The 20,216-nt window shown below is 37.1% G+C and overlaps 1 protein-coding gene across 1 annotated transcript in view; it reads left to right on the plus strand.

Annotated features, from left to right (window-relative positions):
- The first annotated feature begins 550 nt into the window (after nucleotides 1-550).
- The window catches only part of Thsd7a (thrombospondin type 1 domain containing 7A), a 418,389-nt gene continuing 398,723 nt past the window's right edge, over nucleotides 551-20,216 (plus strand). The window contains exon 1 of the mRNA XM_057767705.1: nucleotides 551-1,156. Within this exon, the coding sequence (XP_057623688.1) occupies nucleotides 1,000-1,156 (157 nt within the window). The 5' untranslated portion in view covers nucleotides 551-999. The remainder of the gene's footprint in view (nucleotides 1,157-20,216) is intronic.

Consider the following 20,216-nt stretch of genomic DNA (forward strand, 5'->3'; position numbering starts at 1 on the left):
TTTTCAAAAGAGAGAGGAGAGAAAGAGATGGAATGGAACTTTTATTCACTTCACGGTTGAACTAGGATCCAGCTAACAGTGTCTGCACATTCTTACTCACGCAATTAGACGGCATCGCGCACACTTCTTAAGTACAAATTCACTTTCAAAGACGATGGATGACAAGACAATGTGTTGAATTTGACACAGACTAACCATGGTCACATTGTTAACTGAGAATGGACTGAAGTTAAAAAAAATAAACACTTTAGAAAGTCCTCAGTTGCTTTTTGACAGTGAGCTCTAGTCTGTTCCTTTATAGATTCATAATACTGCTCCTCGCATAAAGTGATTCAGAAGGTACGGCTTCAGAATAAATGACCAACGCTGATGCTTTGTGTAAATATGCAGGGAGAATAACACGCCACTAGATCAGCATTTGACTCCTTGGGTGACGATGAATTTCAATGTCAGTTATTCGTCATCCTGAAGCCTGCCCCGAGATGATTCCTTTTATTGGTGTATCCTTGCGAACATATTTCAGCGCACCATGTGCCAGGGAGTTCTCGGGGCGGGCGCGTGGAGTCTGGGTGCTGGCCCTGTGCCCTCGCTGCCCCCTGTCTGTGGTCCCCTCGGGTCCCCTCGGTTCCTTTCGGTTCTCGCCCCCCTCCCCTCCCTACAGCTGGCGGCGGGGGCTGCTCCTCGCAGAGCTCTGGGCCGGCTCTGTCAGCTGGAGCCCCCTGCGGCCGTCTGTGTCCCTTGCCGCTAGGACCTGCCAGTCTGCGCGCCATGGCAGCGGCGGCAACATCCCTGCCAGCATCCCCGCCAGCGGTGGCGGCGGTGGAGTCCTCGGCCGCCGCGGATGCTATTGTTCCCTAGTGTTAGTTGCTCTTTGGCTGCTTTTCATCTGGAGCGAACAATAGCAGCGGAGAAAGCTTTGCGTTTTCTTCTGGTGGAGAAAGAAGGACGGTTCCCCGCGAGAGTACTACGGCTCCAGAGGCTGGAGCGGCTGCGGACAGCATGGGGCTGCGAGCCGGGCGCCTAGCGTCCCCGAGCCGGGGCGTCCTGCAGCAGCTGCGGCTGCCACTGCTCTTGCTGCTCTTGCTGAGCTCCGGCGCCCGCGGGGCTGAGGCGCAGGGAGACGCCGAGGTGCCCACCCTCTATCTGTGGAGGACTGGTAAGTGGGACAGAGTTGCCCTTTCCTCCATCTCTAATCTGGGACCATGATAGGGAGCTGGGGACTCCTGAAGAGATCCCTGTCCTTCCAGCTGGTTCTGTTTATGCCGGGATCCTCAGGTCAAAAGTATGATTCCTGCAAGCGAATTAGGTCACGTCCTAAGCAATCAGGAAAGAACAACATAACTAAGAGGCAACAGTGAGTCACTGGGGTGATTGTTTCTCTGGCAGCTCGGCAGTGAATGAGGGCAGCGCTGTACTTTCATTACAAAGTGAAGTGTTTTTCTTCTCTGGGTTTCCAGCCTGAGACTTTCTAAAATGACAGTCTCGCAAAGAACAAGTAAACAGTTTTGCTGATGTTTATGTCATGTTTGGGCAAACAGTATGCTTACTGCTGTAGGGCAGAGTTAAATTTCTTAAGTGTACATTTGTGGTGTGTGGGACACTCGGGGACACCCTGTGAGGACAGATCGAACAGTAAGAAGCAAGGGAGGCTCCTAGGGACTCTTAGGGAAGACTGGACAGCGCAATTTATAATGAGTGTGTTAAAGTGGTTTTTACAGTGTGGAGTGATTAGCATGTGGGTTTTGAAACTTTTCCTTCCCGGAAAGAAGTTTTTTTCGCTTTGTTTTTCAACCAGACAAGAAAGGCATCAACTCACTGCTCCTAAGACTCTCCCTGAAAAGAAAGCTCTGTAGAGGCAGGAATCCTCAGACAAACAACAAAACCCGAGGGCTTCAGGCTCCCCTCTCTGCGGGGTGGGTGGATGCTCTCTGTCCACTATGGGAGATGGAATTCCCGAGCCTGCCTGAGACTTCATACACTCACAGGACGAAAGTGGAGGAGGTATTCTCGTTGCTGAGGGCTGAGGATGACTTGAGAGTTCCTGGGCGTTTCCTAAATATTGAGTGGGATGAGGCAAAAGGAAAAGTGTCCAAATCGCAAAGTAGGGTCTCCTTTCAGGCTTCAGTCCTTCTAAGCCCTGCTGAGGAGGCAGATCAGTTTACACTGATGACTGAACGTTTAAAGAAGGACCACATATCCAAACAACGTAGTGAGGGAACTAAACAAAACTGACTTAAAGATAAAATACACTTCACCTTGGAATATTGGATGAAATGCACCTGCATGCTTTTACATGCACAAACGTGGACACGGGCTAGTCAAAGCAAAATCATTCTTGCTAGCCCTTTGAAGACCAACTGATGGGTGAATGCAGATAAAATCAAATTATTTCCTTTGGTTTTTAAACAAAGAATTGGGAGTTTTATTTATTTTTTTCCCAAACTGGTAGTAATTGGTAGTATTTAGAACGAGCTTCTCAGATAAGTATTGGGCAAACAGTGCTGGGCTAGTTGAAATTTGTACGATCAAAGGAACATGAGCCAAGTAGTAATTCAGATGAAAGGGAGTCTATTCAACATGTACTGTGCTGCCTCTCAGGTGCCAATATATGCCAACATTAATGTCAAGGCAGGAACACAAGCCAATTAACAGTATAAAGTAGAAGGAAACACTCGGGATCAAGGGGATGGAGACCTTGAGTCCAGTGCCAGGTTCAGCTCTATCTTGCTCTATGAATAGTTGGCTTGACTTTTGACCTCTGCTTCCTCAGCTGCCTACAATTTGATAGCATTTGCTTTTGATTGCCCACATATGCAATGGTAAAAGCAAGTGGGTTGTGAAAAACTAACTCGTGCATTGCCAAGTTTTGTGCAAGCAAGAGGATGAGGATGGTGTTACTGTTTTTTTTTTCCACAGTGATTACCAGTTTGATGGAAAATAATGGAGAATTTAACCTGTTGGACAAAATAATATTTCCTTTCTTCTTTCTTTTTTTTTAACCCACTTAGAGAAAGAGAGATGTTACTAGGTCTGAAATGAGTTGAGAATAGTTCTCAGAGGAACTAGGACATACGTAGAGGAAAAGAGTAACCAAAAATACAGAGGTGATAGAATTATGTCTGTCTTTGAAGAAAAGCAAGCAAGTAAATTTGGTTTAGATGAGAAATGAAGCAAGAGAAAGGTAGAAGTAAAAAAAACTGGGAGAGGAGGATAGAAAAGTTGAGTACATCTGTTCCAATCAGGGGAACTTGTTCTTTCTTTCAATTGTTTACAGGAAGTATCATGAAATATGACATCATTTAGGTGGAGTTTTCACTGGGTAAAGATCTGGGGAAGGAGCTTGAACTGTCAATAGTATGATGTCCATTACAGTGGCCTCAGAGAGTACTTGGTTCAATGATTATAAAAGATAATTTTTAAATATCTACTCAGCCATTAAGTTTTTATTTATGTGAATATATATGCAAATGTACATATCTTAAAGTACAACATGTTCATGTAGTAAAGTGCTTGTGACTTATGTAGAGTATATTAGATTTATGATATATGATTGATAATATATTATATTTGTTATATGGAAGTTTTAGGTCAACTCACAACAGAGTTATTGAAAATTTTCAGTTGGCTCTCACTTTAGTAGGGGGTGAATGTGATTTTGTCATCTTTGCCCTTGACCAGCTTAAAATTAAACAATACTATAAATGCACAATAATTAATACATGGTGTACCATACTCATGAACATTATACAAGAGCAGAGGTCATGTAGTTGATAATATAGTTGAGGGCATAGATCAATGAAAAATTCCTTTTTGCTTTTGATCCTGGCTTTTTGCCAAATATAAAGTGCAGCAGAGTAGGAAGAGAGAATATAAAAGTAAAGATTTACCTCAGCATTCCTAGATCTTGAATGTCTCAATGACAGTGCAGCTCATTACTCAGTAGAGAAGTATTAATATCAATGAAGTCAATTTCAAACAGATTTTAAGAAAATTCTAAATCTATGAAAAAACTGTTAGAGCTTAACATACAAGGAGGTTAAGAGCTATTGGAAGCTTTAGGAAGATAATTAAATTATTAGTTGATGAGAAAGAAGAGAGGTGAATCTAAAAGCTGTGGGTATAACAAGAAAGCAGAAAGAGCATCAGATGTTATAGTAAAGCGTAGAGAACAGCTCTGCTTTGTATCTCAGAAGGCATCAGCTCAGATTTAACATTCCTAAAGAAGTCATAAAGTTATCCATCATTTCAGTACCCAAGAATTGAGATACAAGGTGATAAAGAAAAAGAATCAGATTTCTTAGGGTTGGGAAAAATATCAGTTTAGTTATGGTACACTGAACTTGAGGTACAGTGATCTAATGGATAAAATTAATGCAAAGAAATCTAATGGGTGATTAGGAGAGGGAACTGTACTGAATTTGGAAGCTTGGAAGTCAATTATAATTTTTCAAATTATGAGTGGTTTGCTAATAAAAGCAAATATTGAAATGTAAAAAAGGATATTTCACAAAAAATATTAAGTTCTTAAGGGAAACATCATAAACTAGTTAAACAAGTTGAGAAAATATTATCAGAAAAGTTGTAAGGAAATAGCAACAGGTACTCAATGATAGATGTGGATTATTAAATCATAATGTAAAAGTACAAGAAATTCCAGAAATTCTTTGGTATGGGATTGTAAAGCAGTACAGGGAATATTATGCTAAGGGAGCAGTGGTTTTGGGATGGACACGATGGCTAGAGTGCTAGCTATCAAAATTAATTAATTAATGAACAACACAGTAGAAAACAAGCACTATGATTCTACTGAATAACCAATAGCATTTAAGCCTTTCTTTATACTTTCATGGTGATTTTGTTATAGAGATAACTAAATTATTTTTTAAAATATGAGCTTAAATTTTCTTTTTTATTGATTATACTTCTTTCCTTTAGACATTTCATACATGTATATAATAGATTTTGTTCTATTATATCTAGGTTGAGCAAGGTATTCATCCAAAGAGAATAGGTTCCAAAAAAGCCAGTACAAGCAGAAAGGATAAATCCTGGTGCCATTGACAGTGGCCGCTCAGTCTGCCCCAGCCATGCAACTGTAACCAACATTAAGAAGGACTAGTTTGGAACTATGCTCGCTCCTTCCCAGTCTAATTGGTGCTAGTGAGCTCCCATTAGCTCGGATAGACTGTTTCAGTGGGTGTATCCATCATGATCTTGATCTTTTTGCTCATAGTCTCACTTCTCCCACTCTTCAACTGGACTTTGGGAGCTCAGTCCAGTGCTGGGATGCGGGTCTCTGACTTTGCTTCCATCAGTTGCTGGATGAAGGTTCTATGGTGATATTTAAGATATTCATTAGTGTGGCTACAGGGCAAGGTCAGTTTGAGCACCCTCTCCTCTATTGTTAGATGGCAAATAATCACTCTAAGTATTAAATGGTTTCTTACTGTTTATACTTTTATTTGCTTATGGAATTATTCACCTAATAGTTTTGGTTATTATATTCACCCCAAAATTTCACACTACAAGAAAGAATAGACTGACCAAAATGTGTTTCACAGCATCAGAACATCTGGCTTCCACCAACTTAAGTCGTAGAGACTTATTCTTAGTTATGTCATAATGAACAATGACTTTTAGGGTAATTGGATTATATTGAAATATGGGAAATATGAAAATATTATCCATTATTTAGAATTGAACTATTTGTAAGTATAATTATCTCTTAAGAATGCCGCTCACATTAGGTTTATGCACTATAACTATACTGTTTTTAGTAGTCACAATGTCCTTTACATAACTAATTATGAAATGATAGCTTTATTTTTCAATATGAAAGGAAATGTAATCATTTTCCTTTTATTTCCCTTTACTGAGAATTATTGCAGTTTGAAAATAAAGTCACCTGTAATGTCTGCAGAGAATCATCTCTTAGTACCAGTCCATACATAGGAAAAGACAGACCTATCATACCAGACAGTCAGATATATTTCTTGAACTTCAGTTATTTTGGAAAAGTGCCTTTTTTTGAACCATGACTCGGTTTACTCATAAACTTGAGGAAAGAATGAACACCAATATCATTTTGTTCTGGTCAAAGTGTTTGAAAACATTCTGTCTCTGTTATCTATGAAATTATTTGTACCTGAATATTTATTCATTTATTTATTTTACATCCCTGCCGCAGCCTCCCTTCCCTAACCTCCCCTTCCAGTCTTTCCCTCCCATCCCCGCTCTCATCCCCAATCATTTCCTCTTTCACCTCCAGCCATGAAAGAGCACATTGCCCATGAGTAACAATAAAACATTTCATTTCATCTCCACTATGGTTTAATGGCATATATTCTCTAGAATTTGATATAGCAACATTTATAAGGTACTAGTGAAATGCTTCATTCACATAGGAAATTCAATAGTGATGGTTTTAATAGTTTGCTAGCATTCTTCTACACAATTTTTTAACTTCAATCAAGTCTGGAAATGTATATTAACTCTCTCTAAAAACACTCTTTTCTCTGTAAATACATTATTTATCTTATATTGATATAGTTAAAATACCACAGGTTATAAGGAATGTAGCATTATAGAATGAAATGCACACAGATTGAGATCATACAGAATTGTTTTAACCTAGATCCTATCTAATTATACTGGTTATTTAAATACTATGATGTTTTATATTAGAATGATAACAGAAGTTCTGAAGTGTAAAAGTACCTGTGAAGTTTTAACAAGTACTAAACAGAAAGTATTTAACTAGGTCCTCTAAGATACATGCACCAATATAATTCGTTGCAGATATAATTCGCAAGGGTTCAACTGGTTGCAACTGTTTGTCTATTGATTTCAACTAAGGGACAAACAAGAAAATCTAGAAAATGAAGTTATTTGTTCATACGCCTAACTATTACTTTAAATTGTCACTTACTGAAAATCATAAGGATATTCTTAATAACAATCCCAAGGTTAATTGTGCAATAGAAGCTTTTGTACTTCATTTTGTAATGGTTCTCGGGGGACTGAGCAAGAGACTGAAATTCCACATACTTTAAAAAATCTTATTTCAGAGTTTCATGCATACAATGAAGTATGATGTCTACTTTATATCACCCCTCTTCAACTCTCCTCAGATTTCCAAACACATATCCCCTGCCTTTTTTTCTAACCTTTTCTCCCCTGCCCCAATTTTTAGTTCTTGTGTGTTTGTCTAGTTGGTTGGTTGACTTTTTGTTTGTTTGTTTCTTTTTTGTTTGTTTGAGAACTGTATAATTATGACTTCTCTGGACCTAGCTCTGTAGACCAGGCTGATCTTGAACTCAGAGATGTGCCTGCCTCTGCTTCCTGAGTGCTTAGATTACAGGCGTGTGCCACCGCTTCCCATTCCCACTCTTATTTTTATTCGTTCACTTTATTGTTTTTATTATCCAGTAAGATCTCTTAGTGCTACCCATAGTGCATGGGTTTGATGAGATCACACACTAGAGCCTTTGCAACCCAAGGGCCATCTTTCAAAAAAGGGGTTCTCCCTCTCTCAACAGCTATCAATGCCAATAGCTCCTCATCTGGATAGCATTGCTCCAGCTTTATGTGTTGGCTTGTTTTACTTTGTAGGCAATAATTTGAATAAGCTGTTCAAGTTCATGAGGCTTATACTGTACCATGTCCTTTTTTGCTTCTAGGTGTATGGGAAATTAAGTAGAATTTGCTCTTTTCATTAACTTACCATCTCTCCTTTTCTTCTACTATTACAACCTTGTGATGCAGAGGCAGGCAGATCTCAGTGAATTCGAGGCCAACCTGGTCTACACCAGGACAGCCAACACAGAGAAATTGTGTCTCAAAAAAACAAACAAAAACAAAAGACAAACAAACAAAAGAATCCTTGTGCCAATGTTATATATTGATACAATCTATTACTTAACTAATTATCTTAACTAATGTCCATAGTTTCCATTAATGTTTATTCTTTGTGCTATACAGTCTATGGATTTGACACACACATGAAGATTTATGATGTGTCATGCTGGTATTTTATAAGAAAATTTCATTGACATAAAATTATCTGTGCTCAGTCTATTTATTCCTCATTTGCTGTCCCTGAGTCTCTAGCAGCAATTGATATTACTGCCTCTACATTTGGAGTTTTTCTATGGTAAATAGCTGAATCATGTGGTGCCTCTTCATATTATCTTCTTTCTCTTATAATAATCATTTAAAATTCCTGCAAGTTTTTTTATTGTTTAGTAGTTCATTCTAGTATTGAATAATACTCCATTGTTTATATATGCTTCAGTCTATCAATTCACCTACTGAAGGATTCTGAAGTTGCCCCCAAGTGCTACAAATTATAAATATCAATATGTTTCTATGAATCTTCCTTTCAATTTATTTGGTTACTAAGGAATTTGAGGTTTCAAAAGACTGCAACAGACACAGTTTCTCTCTCCCGTCCCTCTCTCTGCTTGCTGCCTGAAGAAGATATAAAACTCTCAGCTATTTTTCCAGTACCAAGATTTCCTGCCTGCTTCCATGCTCCCTGCCATGATGATAATAGACTAATACTAAAATTCATGTACTCTACTCTTCTCTGGAACCATAATCCCCAAATTAAATGCCTCCCTTTAGGACTACCTTGGTCAAGGTCTCTTCACAGAAACAGAACAATAACTATTACAGTTGTCTGTACTTTTTTGTTTTCTTATAAAGAAAGACATGACTGGGAAAAGTTGGACACATACTCTGCCTTTGAACAGGTGGAAATAGTAACATTCCATTGTGCTGATACTGTGGTCAGGTTACCAGGGAACCTAGTAGTTAAGGCAGAGAGACACTTAGATTTTTCCATTCAATATTGGGATGAGCGCCCACAAGCAGGAATCAATTGAACAATGGCTGTTGAGTGAATACTTTGGATACATAAATGAAAAAACGTGAACAACTATCAAAGTAGACAATTTAAAGCTATTTCAGGACCTCAGTGGAAAACCAAGTCCTGTAATCATCAGAGGTAGACACTGATTTTGCAGAGGTAACAATTTAATTTATGCAACATTTGTAGATGGATCAGCGGGCCGCTTCCTGCCACCCAGCTCCTGGCCACCTGGCTGGCTTATGCCCTGAAATAACAACACACAAATTGTATTCTTTTAAACACTGCTTGGCCCATTAGCTCTAGCCTCTTATTGGCTAACTCTCACATCTTGATTAACCCATTTCTATTAATGTGTGTAGCACCATGAGGTGGTGGCTTAACAGAAAGGATCTAAACCTGCATCCATCTTGGAGAGGAGAGCTATAGCGTCTGCCTCACTTCCCTTCTTCCCAGCATTCTGTTCAATCTACTTCACCTATCTAAATTCTGTCCTATCAGGCCAAGCAGTTTTCTTTATTAATTAACCAATGAAAGCAACAGATAGACAAATGACCTTCCCACATCAGTGTGCTAAAGTGTGGTATCAGAAGACCAGTAATAATTATTTTATATTTTTTTTGTTTTGTTTGTTTTGTTTTTTTGTTTTTGTTTTTTTTTTGTTTTGTTTTGTTTTGTTTTTTGAGATAAAGTCTCTTTGTGGTCATGACTTTCCTAGAACCAACTTTGTAGACCAGGGTGGCCTTGAGCTCACAAAAACCTGCTTGCCCTTGCCTCCAGAGTTCTGAGATTAATGGTGTCTGCCATTAATGGTGTCCAGTAAGTCTACAGTGCCCAACTTCACAGGTGTTTCCTCATCCAGTGTTAAGCAGGCCAGACCTTGGTTAGCTTCCAAGATTAGACAAGATCAGAGGCATTGAGGGTTCTATGGCTTAGACTGGGCTACATTGTTTCAACGTTATTTTTATTCACTCTGTCAGAATCTGAGAATGTGAGAGTAAACGTCACCAACCCAGTGTCCCAGATTCTGTCCCCTACAGTGAAAGGTATGAGTGCTGAAGGACCGAATCCACGGTTAGAATGAAAGCAGCACTAACAACTTGGTGGTATGTGCTTACACGCACCTAAATCTGCATTTATTAAAATATTTCAGAACAGAATTTTGGGCCAGCTATACATGAACGGCTCAAAATATTAGAGCTGTGATTTCTAATCTCTTTTTGTACTTTATTCTTCAGCTATAAATTAGGTATGCATTATGGTCTACTTTTCAATATAGTTTAAAGAAAATAAGATAAACATGTACAGGACTTAGACAATGTTTTGTAATTACTCATAAAACAGTTATCTACTGAATGTCAGTGATCTCAGTGTGAACTGAAAATGCTCTCCTCACCCCTAGGAAAATGTCTGTAGTTAGCATCTTTTACTTTTTTGATTTGGTTCTTCCTCTATGGATCTATGCTCAATGCCTGTGCCTTACTACAACTGATAGTGTTTTTTTTTTTTTTTTCTTTTCCTTGCCCGTTGCTGGGCAAAGAGCATCACATCTTTTTAGCAAATACAGTGCTTTTAAACAGAGTACAATTTTGAAAGCACAGGGTATTCTGTTTTGATGTTTTTCTTTGAGACTGCACACATCCTTGCCGTGCTGGAAATGCTGGGGGTGAGATGCCTTAAGAGGGACAATGCAGCTTCCAAAAACCTAATGCAGAAACACCTGAGACTATTCTTGGCAAGATGAGTTAACTCTGTGATGTGTGAAGAGGAAGTGAGTGTTGCATTTCCCAAAGTGCAATGTGTTTTTGTGTATACATTTATGTCACATACATAATTATACTAATACATTTAGGTCACATATATAGTTAGACTAACAATTTACATACTTAAGTCTAAATGATTCAATATATTACTAACAAAACTATTTAATCTCTACTTAGAGGAAAGCTAGCTGTTCAAAACTGTTTTATGCCCGTTAAAACATATTTACCTATATATTTCTAAATTGCATTAAGCATTTCAAATTTATGGTAGAATCACAATAACGTAGCATTATAGGCACACTAACACAGAACACACATATCTATCCATATGTGTCCTAATTATATAAATATAGACTTGTATACACAAACACCTTACCTCATTTATAGTTAAATCATCACACAGAACTTCATTATTTATCTATTAGGAAATTACATCTTGTGAAATGTGTTTTGTATGTGTTATTTATAGTACTGGCTTTACAATGTTATTCAATTATTCATAATTTTTACTAAAATATTATTTTTAATTTTATTTTAGTGTGCTTTGTGCTAATTTTTCTGCTCAATAAAACTCCATAAAAGCACTTATTATGCAAGTTGTTATACCATCTCCCACCACTTAAGAGTTTTATTTTTAGATACTTTATGTCTAACCATCTTCCTGTGTTTGCCACCCTGGTGTCTGACCATATCTATAAACTGCAGTGCTTGCATATATTTCTAAGAAATACTTTTCTTTTAGTAATATCTGTCTGCAATCACATCAACAAATTCCAATTTGTGTTACAAATAATCAATATTGATTAAAACATTGTGAAGACAGTATTGGTAAGAAACACAAGCAGAATAGTACAGACAATGTATTCCTGCTATCCAGAGGGGACAGTTAAGGTAAAGAAAACACATTCTTTAACTTCAGAGGATGCTAGCCATAGGAATAGGTGGTCTTTTTCCTCTCTGGCTTGTGTCAAGCAGGCTCAATTAAGTAGAACCAGGTTTGTAGTGTCTATTTTATGGCACGCTCTGTGCCAGAAACAGGAGAGCAGACTTAAAGAGCATGTGAATCTGTATCTCTTGGAAATCCCCATTAAGTTTCAATAGGTCTTTCAAAGTAAACAAACTGACTGTAAAGAGAGAAGCATATACAATTGAAGAGCTCAGGCAGAGGCATTCAGTACGGGACACACTGACTCTTTTGCAAAACGGAACAAGCAAAAAATATTTTCCTACAACATAAGCTTGAAAGATTTACAAAGTAGACAGAAGCTAAAACAGATAGAATTACATGCAGATAAAGAACATTGATTAAAAACAAAACAAAATGAATAGAGGCTAAGAGAGATTATATGCATGCCTGTAACACAAGTACTCAGGAAGCTGAGTCAGGAGGGCTGTTAGTTCAAAACCATCCAGGCTTCAGAGAGAGTAAGACAGACAGACAGACAGACAGACAGACAGACAGATAGAGAAAGAGGGACAGAGAGACACAGAGACATAGAGGGAGACACAGACACAGAGAGAGTGAGAGAGACAGAGACAGAGAGAGAAACAGTAAAACTTTTTACAAAGGACCAAAGGAAAGCCAGCAAGATGGCTCAGGTGGTAAAGGATCCTGTTTTTATGTCTTGATTCCTGGCATACCCAAGATGAAAGCAGAAAAGCAATTCCTACAAGTGCCATGTGTCTGCACACAGGAGTAGGGCCATGATACTCTCTCACACATAAATAAATAAGTAGGTAAGTAAATTAATAAGTAGAAATGATTGACTTGGTGATGGGGTGATGTGTTGGTATGTTTTGGATGGTGAGGAATGGACAGGCTATGCAGAGTTGTCTCTGATTCTAAGGGGATTGTCTAAGAATTTTCATCCTCTGATTTATGGGAAAAATATGTATAGAATATCTCCAGGAGTAAAAAGAATACACTTATAAATATTAAGCAAGGGGAACTTACAGATTTCATACAATTGTTCTAAATGAACTTCCTTCACTTTTTTTGTAATCTTTGCAAGACAAGCACAACCTTTAGTGATGCTAATTACACAAACATCTAGAATTACTTTCCTATTATTTGAAATTGGAATGTAGTTACATAATTCCTCTCCTTCCTCTTTCCCTCTATAATCTTCCCATATAGCCCTCTTACTATCTTTAAGTTCATGATCTATTGTCATTTTTTTGTTAGATACATTTATTCCTATATATTTCAGTAAAAACTGCTCAATCTGCATAATGTTACTTCCATGTGTATGATTTCAGAGCGGACCTCATGCTATTGAATAAATAACTGCGAGTTCTTCCTTGGAGAAAACTATTTCTCCTGCTTTCAGTTTAGTTGCCTATAACTCTTGTATGGGGTGGGACAAATAAAGATTTATCTCCTCATGTGAGCCTGTCTATTGGTGTAGTATTTGTTTATATCATGTTGATCAGACTTTCTGAGTGTTCTCTGACCTTTCTAAGAGATGTAATAACAGAACAGTTCCTATTCCTAGGCTGTTGTGATCTTTCTTCCGACTCTTCCCCAATTATGCCTAAGCTAGCATTGTGCCTTTTATGCCATGAAAACTAGTCCTCAGGGAGGAATCATTTAGGTCAGTACCAGTTCTGGTGCCTCCCAGTCCAGTGTCTGAAGTGGATGGCGTCTTCATTAATAGAAACATAAATTTCGCTTCTGGGAGATAACAAAAGGGAACAACAACAGATTATAATGATGGTAGAGTCTCTTAAATAAAACTGACCAGTAACTAAAAGGGGGGCTTTTTAAGCCTGAGGTTAGGGTTTTTTGTTAGAAAGTCTATGACTCTTGAGTAGAGCATTATCTGCACCACTAGGTGAATTTGATTTAAATTTTATATGTGTACAAAAGTTTACATGTGTTACATGCCATTTTAGGAAAGTAGATAATGTGATTCTTTATGATTTTTTTAGACATTTTTTATTATTTTCCCTCCTCCTTTCATCTCCTTCTGTATTGACATCACTTGGTCTTCCCTAATTAAAAGCCCTTCCCCATTTTTCCTATTTCCTCAGTTATTTGTACCTTGCTATCCTCTTCTCTATTGCTTCCCAAGACTACCATGATTACTTTGTACTTTCCTGTTTCCTACAATATTTCAAGTTGTACACTCAAATTTTCTTTGAGGTCATTGTGAATGGGTTTGTGTCTATGAATTCTTTTTCTTTGTGAATGTTGTTGGTGTACTGAAAATCCTAAAGATTTTTGTAAATTAATTCTGTATCCTGGCATATTGGTAAAATTGGTCATTTCTAGAAGTTTTTTTTGGTAGAATTTTTGAGATCCCATATGTATAATAGCATATCATCTGTAAATAGGGATAGTTTGACATTTTGCTTTGCTATTTGCATCTCTTTAGGTTTTTTCTTTTGTTGTATTGGTGGACTTCATGCTTCAAGTACTGTACTGAAAAGAACTGTGAATAGTGGACAGCTCTGTTTTGTTTCTGATTTTAGTGGGATTGCTTCAAGTTTTTCTACATTTAGAATGATGTTTACATAGGCTCCTCATATATAACATATTGCATTAAGGTACATTCCCCTAATCCTATACATTCTCTTGGACCTTTATCATGAACATGTGGTAGATTTTTGTCAAAGGTCTTTTCTTCAGCTAGATGATCATGTGATTTTTGCCTTTACATTCAGTTAGGTAGTTTATTAATTTATTGACTTGTGTATATTGAAACATCTTTGCAATAAAACCGATTGTTCATAATGGATAATCTTTTTTATATATGTCTGTATTCAGTTCGCAAGTATTTTATTGTAGATTTTTGAGTCTTTGTATACCAAGGATATTAGTCTATAGTTTCCTTCCTTCCTTCCTTCCTTCCTTCCTTCCTTCCTTCCTTCCTTCCTTCCTTCCTTCTTTCCTTCCTTCCTTCCTTTTTTCTTTTCTTTTGTTTTTACCTGGTTTTAATATTAGAACAACACTAACTTCACTGAATGAATTTAACAGTGTTCCTTCTGTTTATAATTTTCTGAACAATTTAGGAAACATTGGCTGATATTTTGTTGATATCCATTGGAGGTCTGCCTTTTTCTGAATAGAAAGGAAGGAGTGAATTGAAGAGATGGTGGGGAAGAAGGGAAGTAGTTGGGAGGAGAGGAGGGAGGGGAAAATATTATGGGTATAAACTAAATAAATTAATTATAAAGATGGAAAGAAAGAGAGGGGGGAAGGAAGGAAGAGAAAGAGAGAAAGAAAGAAAGAAAGAAAGAAAGAAAGAAAGAAAGAAAGAAAGAAAGAAAGAAAGAAAGAAAAGTCTGGTAGAATTAATTATACTGTGAATCCAAATGGTACTGACATTTTCCATTTTCTTTTTTCCTTCCTTCCTTCCTTCCTTCCTTCCTTCCTTCCTTCCTTCCTTCCTTCCTTCCTTTCTTCCTTCCTTCCCTCCTTAAAGGAGTTCATTACTGTTTCAATCTTTTTTGTTATAGGTCTGTTTAGGTTGCTGATCTCTTCCTCTTTGTAGTTTAGTTTTGGTGATTTAGTTGAATCTAGAAATTCATCCATTTCTTTTACATTTTCCACCTTAACAAAGCAGGATTTTTGAAGTACTCCTTGTAATGCTTTGGCATTCGTTAGTCTTTCTAATTCTACATGAATTTTTTTCCATTAGTATAGTGTGGTGATATTTTGTTTGTGATCTATCAATTAAAACTTTCCTGAAGAGTGCTTACTTAGCCACTAGCTAGCCATAGAGACCAGGCAGTGGTGGCACACACCTTTAATCCCAGCACTCCAGATGCGGAGGCAGACAGATCTCTGTGAGTTTAGGCCTCCCTGGCTACAATAGATTGGCCCAGTCTCAAAGAGAAACAGACCCAGGCAGTGGTGGCTCAAGCCTTTAATCCCAGTATTTGGGAATCACATGCCTTTAATACGAACAACACCAGGGAGGTGAAGACAGGAAAGGAAATGGATGAGCAGAGAGAGGAATATGAAGAAAGAGGAGACAGGAGTTCAAGGCAGTCTGAGGATTCATAAGGACAGGATCTTGCCCCCTTGAGTCCAAGGATTTTTTTTTTTTTTATAGGTAAGAACTAGTCACTGGTTGCTCTGCTTCTCTGGTATTTCAGCTTTTATCCCCTTGATATCTGACTATGGGTTTTTTTATTATTAAAACAAATTATAAATCACAGTACTGTATAGTAAATATCTATTTTGACTTATTTGTAAAGTTCATTTACTGTCTTATTTTTTCTGTTGCAATTTTGAGTAGATCTATAGTAAGTGAATAAACAGTCTTTCTATGGTGGAGTCTGTGGTGGAGAATGTGAGAAAAGTGAACCATGATGGTCCCAAGACATGTTTAGCTAACTCTTTTTGCCAACTTGCTCGGTTTGTGGGAGTGCTATTCCCTAATCCTGCTAAAGATTCTTTGGTTTCCTTTAAGAATAGGGTTCAATTTTCAAAAAAAAAAATATCTCATAAGGGATAACAGTGTGGTTCATCTACAACCTCTAGTGCACTAAAATTGGATGATAAGTTTAAGACCCTTGTCTTTACCGAATCATGTTTCAATTTAAAAGCATATAAAACTTAAGTGTGACAGTAGAAAAATCTGTCACAACATGCATTTGTTTTAATCTTAGAGATGATTCTATGAGAGAACATGGGTGTCTGAAAATCCCGGTATATGCCCATCTATATTTTATATACCATCCTTTGTTGGCTTACTGGCTTGTGAGCCCTATGGAGGGGAGGAGGGCTCTCTGGAAAGGAGGAGCCAGCATCAGGGTATTCCTGGCTTCTGAGTTGGTATAGAAAATTACAGGAATGCAGAGATATCTCCAAGTTCAGCTGCTCTATAAAACAGCTTCTTCTGACAGTTTGCAGTCACAACTGCATATCTCTAATGGGAGAGTCATCAAAGCAGATTTGGATTTATGGAATCAAATAATTCATAAAGAAAGCCTTGACGGCAGCTAAGATACATTTCTTTGCTTGTCTCTGACTGTAAAATTTAATGGAGCTTCTTCAGCTCCCTTGGCTCATGTTGTAAGAGCGCTGGCTTTGAACTGCCTTAGCCATGAAAGTTCCACAAATATAACTAATATCTCATCAGACAAGGTGGCGTCTCAACCTTGCGGTAGAACTCTGCAAGGCTGTGATATCCTGGCTGTAGCAAAAGTTTGCAAGACACTTCTTGTGGTAATTTTTTATTTTGATAGCATCATCTAAAAGCTAAATTGGTGAGACCCTTTTTTGAACAACAATGTGAAACTGTGAGTGAAAATTAACTCCTGTGTCTTTTTTTTTATTTTGTCCACGATAGATTTCCTTTGTAGCCATATAATAAACAGTTGGGAATTTTACAAGAGTGGCATTTTTAATGTTACATTGGACATGATTTTTACCATGCAATAATTCATTTAAAAAAGACAATTTAGTGCCTTTTAGTACATTCACAGAATGGTGTATGCATAACTCCCTCAATTTTAAAACATTATCATAGCTTAATCAAAGAAATTTTGTACTCTATAGTCATTAATTTCTGGCCTGTGTAAGTATGAAGCTGCTTTTTTTTTGCTATAAATTTGTTAATTCTTAACATTTTATATGAAATAATTTTCTCTGGATTCAGAGTTCATTAATATTATAATACATGTCCACATATCATTTAGTGATACTTTCCCTATTATTCATTTCATTAACCAAGCAAATTTTTTATGCATTTGTTGATGAATATTTAGGTTATTTCATCTTTGAGACCCTTGTGAACATTACCACTGACATTATTTTTTGTTTCTTTCTTTGATTGTTCACATATGTTTTCCTTCTTCAAGCAACTAGGAAGGACAGAGTGTCTCTCCCCATGAGTTGTTGTTGGTGATACAGCCTTGAAGGAAAGGGGTTTGGGAATCTGTAAAATTTAGGAGCTCTGGAGACCTAGAAGTTTCTTATGTTTGCTTGATTTTTTACTTTCTGAGTCTTGTAAGTTTTGTATACTTTGTGGTTCTTAAGGATTCACACTCCAGAAGAGATACTTTTAACTTAATTGTTCTTTTATATTTCCTCATAGTAATGAGCACTCATTAATGTATGCATTTTTCATTAATACAAAGCCAGAAGTAATATCCCTCACTTTCAAATAGTAAACATGTATAACAGAGTTTAAGTGATATGACTTAAACAACATTTTTGCTACTAAAATATCCTTTGCTATATTTTATGACATACACAAAAATGGTCAGCCCTGAAATTGTGTACATACAAGAATATTATATGGACTGAGCAGGTTGCAACTGTATACTTAGGAGTAGATATTTACACATACATATAAACACAAGAATAAAAGATCCTGAATCTAAGAGAAAGTTAGAGGGACTGACAGGGAGGAGTTGGAGGAAGGAAAGAGAAGAAGAAAAATGATGTCATTATATTTTTATTTAAAAAAATGAAAACTTATTATAAACCACTTAAGGTATACTTCCTAGTAATATAGCTGAAGAAGACAAGTGGAAAATATTCTTCAGCTATGTGAAGAGTAAGTTTATTAAATTAAATTAGCATTATGCAATATAGATAATATATTATGCAGAAATTTGATGCTAAATCTCTGAGATAGGCATACAAGCCTGGTGTGGAAAGTCCTTCTGTGTTTTTCTTTTATTGATTAATGAGTAGACTGTTTCAGCCAGTGGCTTAGCAGAATAGAACTAGGAAGGAAAACTAAACTGAATGCTGGGAGAAAAAAGGCAGAGTTAGTGAGAAGTCATGTAGACACCACGCCTCCACTGGAGCCCTCCAAAACTTTGTCAGTAGGCCATGACCTCATGTTGATTCACAGATTAATGGATATGGGTTAGTTTAGGATATAGGAGCAAGCTAGAAATATGCTTAAGCTATTGGCCAAACAATAATGCAAATAATATGGTTTTTGTGTGATTACTTCATGTCTGGGCAGTCGGGAACAAGCAAGCAGCCTCCCACAACAGAAACCTTTGCTAAATTGACATTTATGCTTTTAGCTTTCAGTTATATGACAGAGTAATAGCATATCTAATCTAAACAACAAATTACCCTATTTTCAAATATAAGCATATTATCATATTGTTCCAAAATATAATGAGTCTTACCTTTCCTTTAAAGTCATAATTCAATACTCATTTTCACTTTCTTGTTATTGCATTTTACTGTGACTATTCTTAAAAGTGTAACACAAGAGTTTACACTGGATGTCCTAAATCTTTCTTCACCAGTATGTCTCCCCAGATACTCCACATATAATTCTTGGTTGTGGAATACTACTTAAAGATGTGCTGCATTCCTTTATACTATGAAACATTTGCTTAAGGATGCACAAATAAATTGCATACCTTTATGTTGCATTTGTTTCACTCTGTGAAGCTGTGTTACTTTGCTTGCCTAAAACACTTGATTGGTCTATTGAAGAGCTGAATGGCTAATGGCTAGACAGTAGAGGGATAGGAGGGGATGGCAGGCAGAGAGAATGAATAGAAGGAGAAGAAGAGGGAGGAGAGAAAGGAAAAGAAGAAAAGAGGATACCAGGGGCCAATCACACAGCCACACCACAAGCAACAGAGTAAGAAATAAAGAAAGTACTATAGAATAGAGGAAGGTAAAAGCCCAACAGCAAAAGGTTGATGAGATAATTTAAGAAATGTTGTCTAGAAGTAAACCAAGCTCAGGTTGGGCGTTAATGAATAAGTCTCCATGTATTTATCTGGAAGCTGGATGGCAGGCCCCCCAAAAGTCAAAGAATAAAATAATAACAATAATAATAATCCATCTACAGCTCCTTCTCCCTCTTCTTCTTTCCAGTCCCTCTCCCTCAAACCCTAATCTATTCCTTCTATGCCTTCAGGTTCTTACTCCTTACTTAGAAGTCTCTTTGCTTAAATCCTTTTCTCCCTTTATTCCCAGCTTCTCTCATCTGGCCCTCTGCCTGTGTTCTCTATGGGACTGCTCTCTACCTTTACCGTCAGAGAATCTTCTAAGTGTGTAAACTGATATAATTTATTGAACCAGCATTTATCAACAATAGAAATGCTGATTTCCTCAGCATCCTGCACTTACAATCCAACTGCAGTTTCCTTTTTCTTTTCTTCCCAGAATGAGACAAAATAAAAACTTTATAGCATCATTAGATGTCTGAAGGCATCTAAGCTGATATATTCAGTGTGGACTGTGGTATGGAACGCAGCTGTGAAATGAGCTAAATTTTATTACTGCAGGTAAAAGAACTAGTGTAAATTTATTCAAATGAAATCCTTTGCAAACATTGCTGTACACAGACTTTGGAAAGAGCCTCACTCAGTCTTTCATACTTTAACAATGACTATATATATATGAAATATATATATGATATATATATATGAAAAAATATATATATATGAAAATGCTATATATCTTAAGGCATGTGATGAAAGAGATGAGAGTGAGTCTTTCCACATTCAGAGATCTGTGGGGGGGGCGGTTCTTTAACACACCAGGATAATACAACTTTTAATTGGAATTCAGATTAACTCCTTCTAAACACTGGACCAGTGTTCAGTATTTCTTGATGATATGTGAGAGACTTGACTACCAAATG

The sequence above is a fragment of the Chionomys nivalis genome, chromosome 1 (assembly GCF_950005125.1).
Source record: "Chionomys nivalis chromosome 1, mChiNiv1.1, whole genome shotgun sequence".
Classification (NCBI taxonomy): domain Eukaryota; kingdom Metazoa; phylum Chordata; class Mammalia; order Rodentia; family Cricetidae; genus Chionomys; species Chionomys nivalis.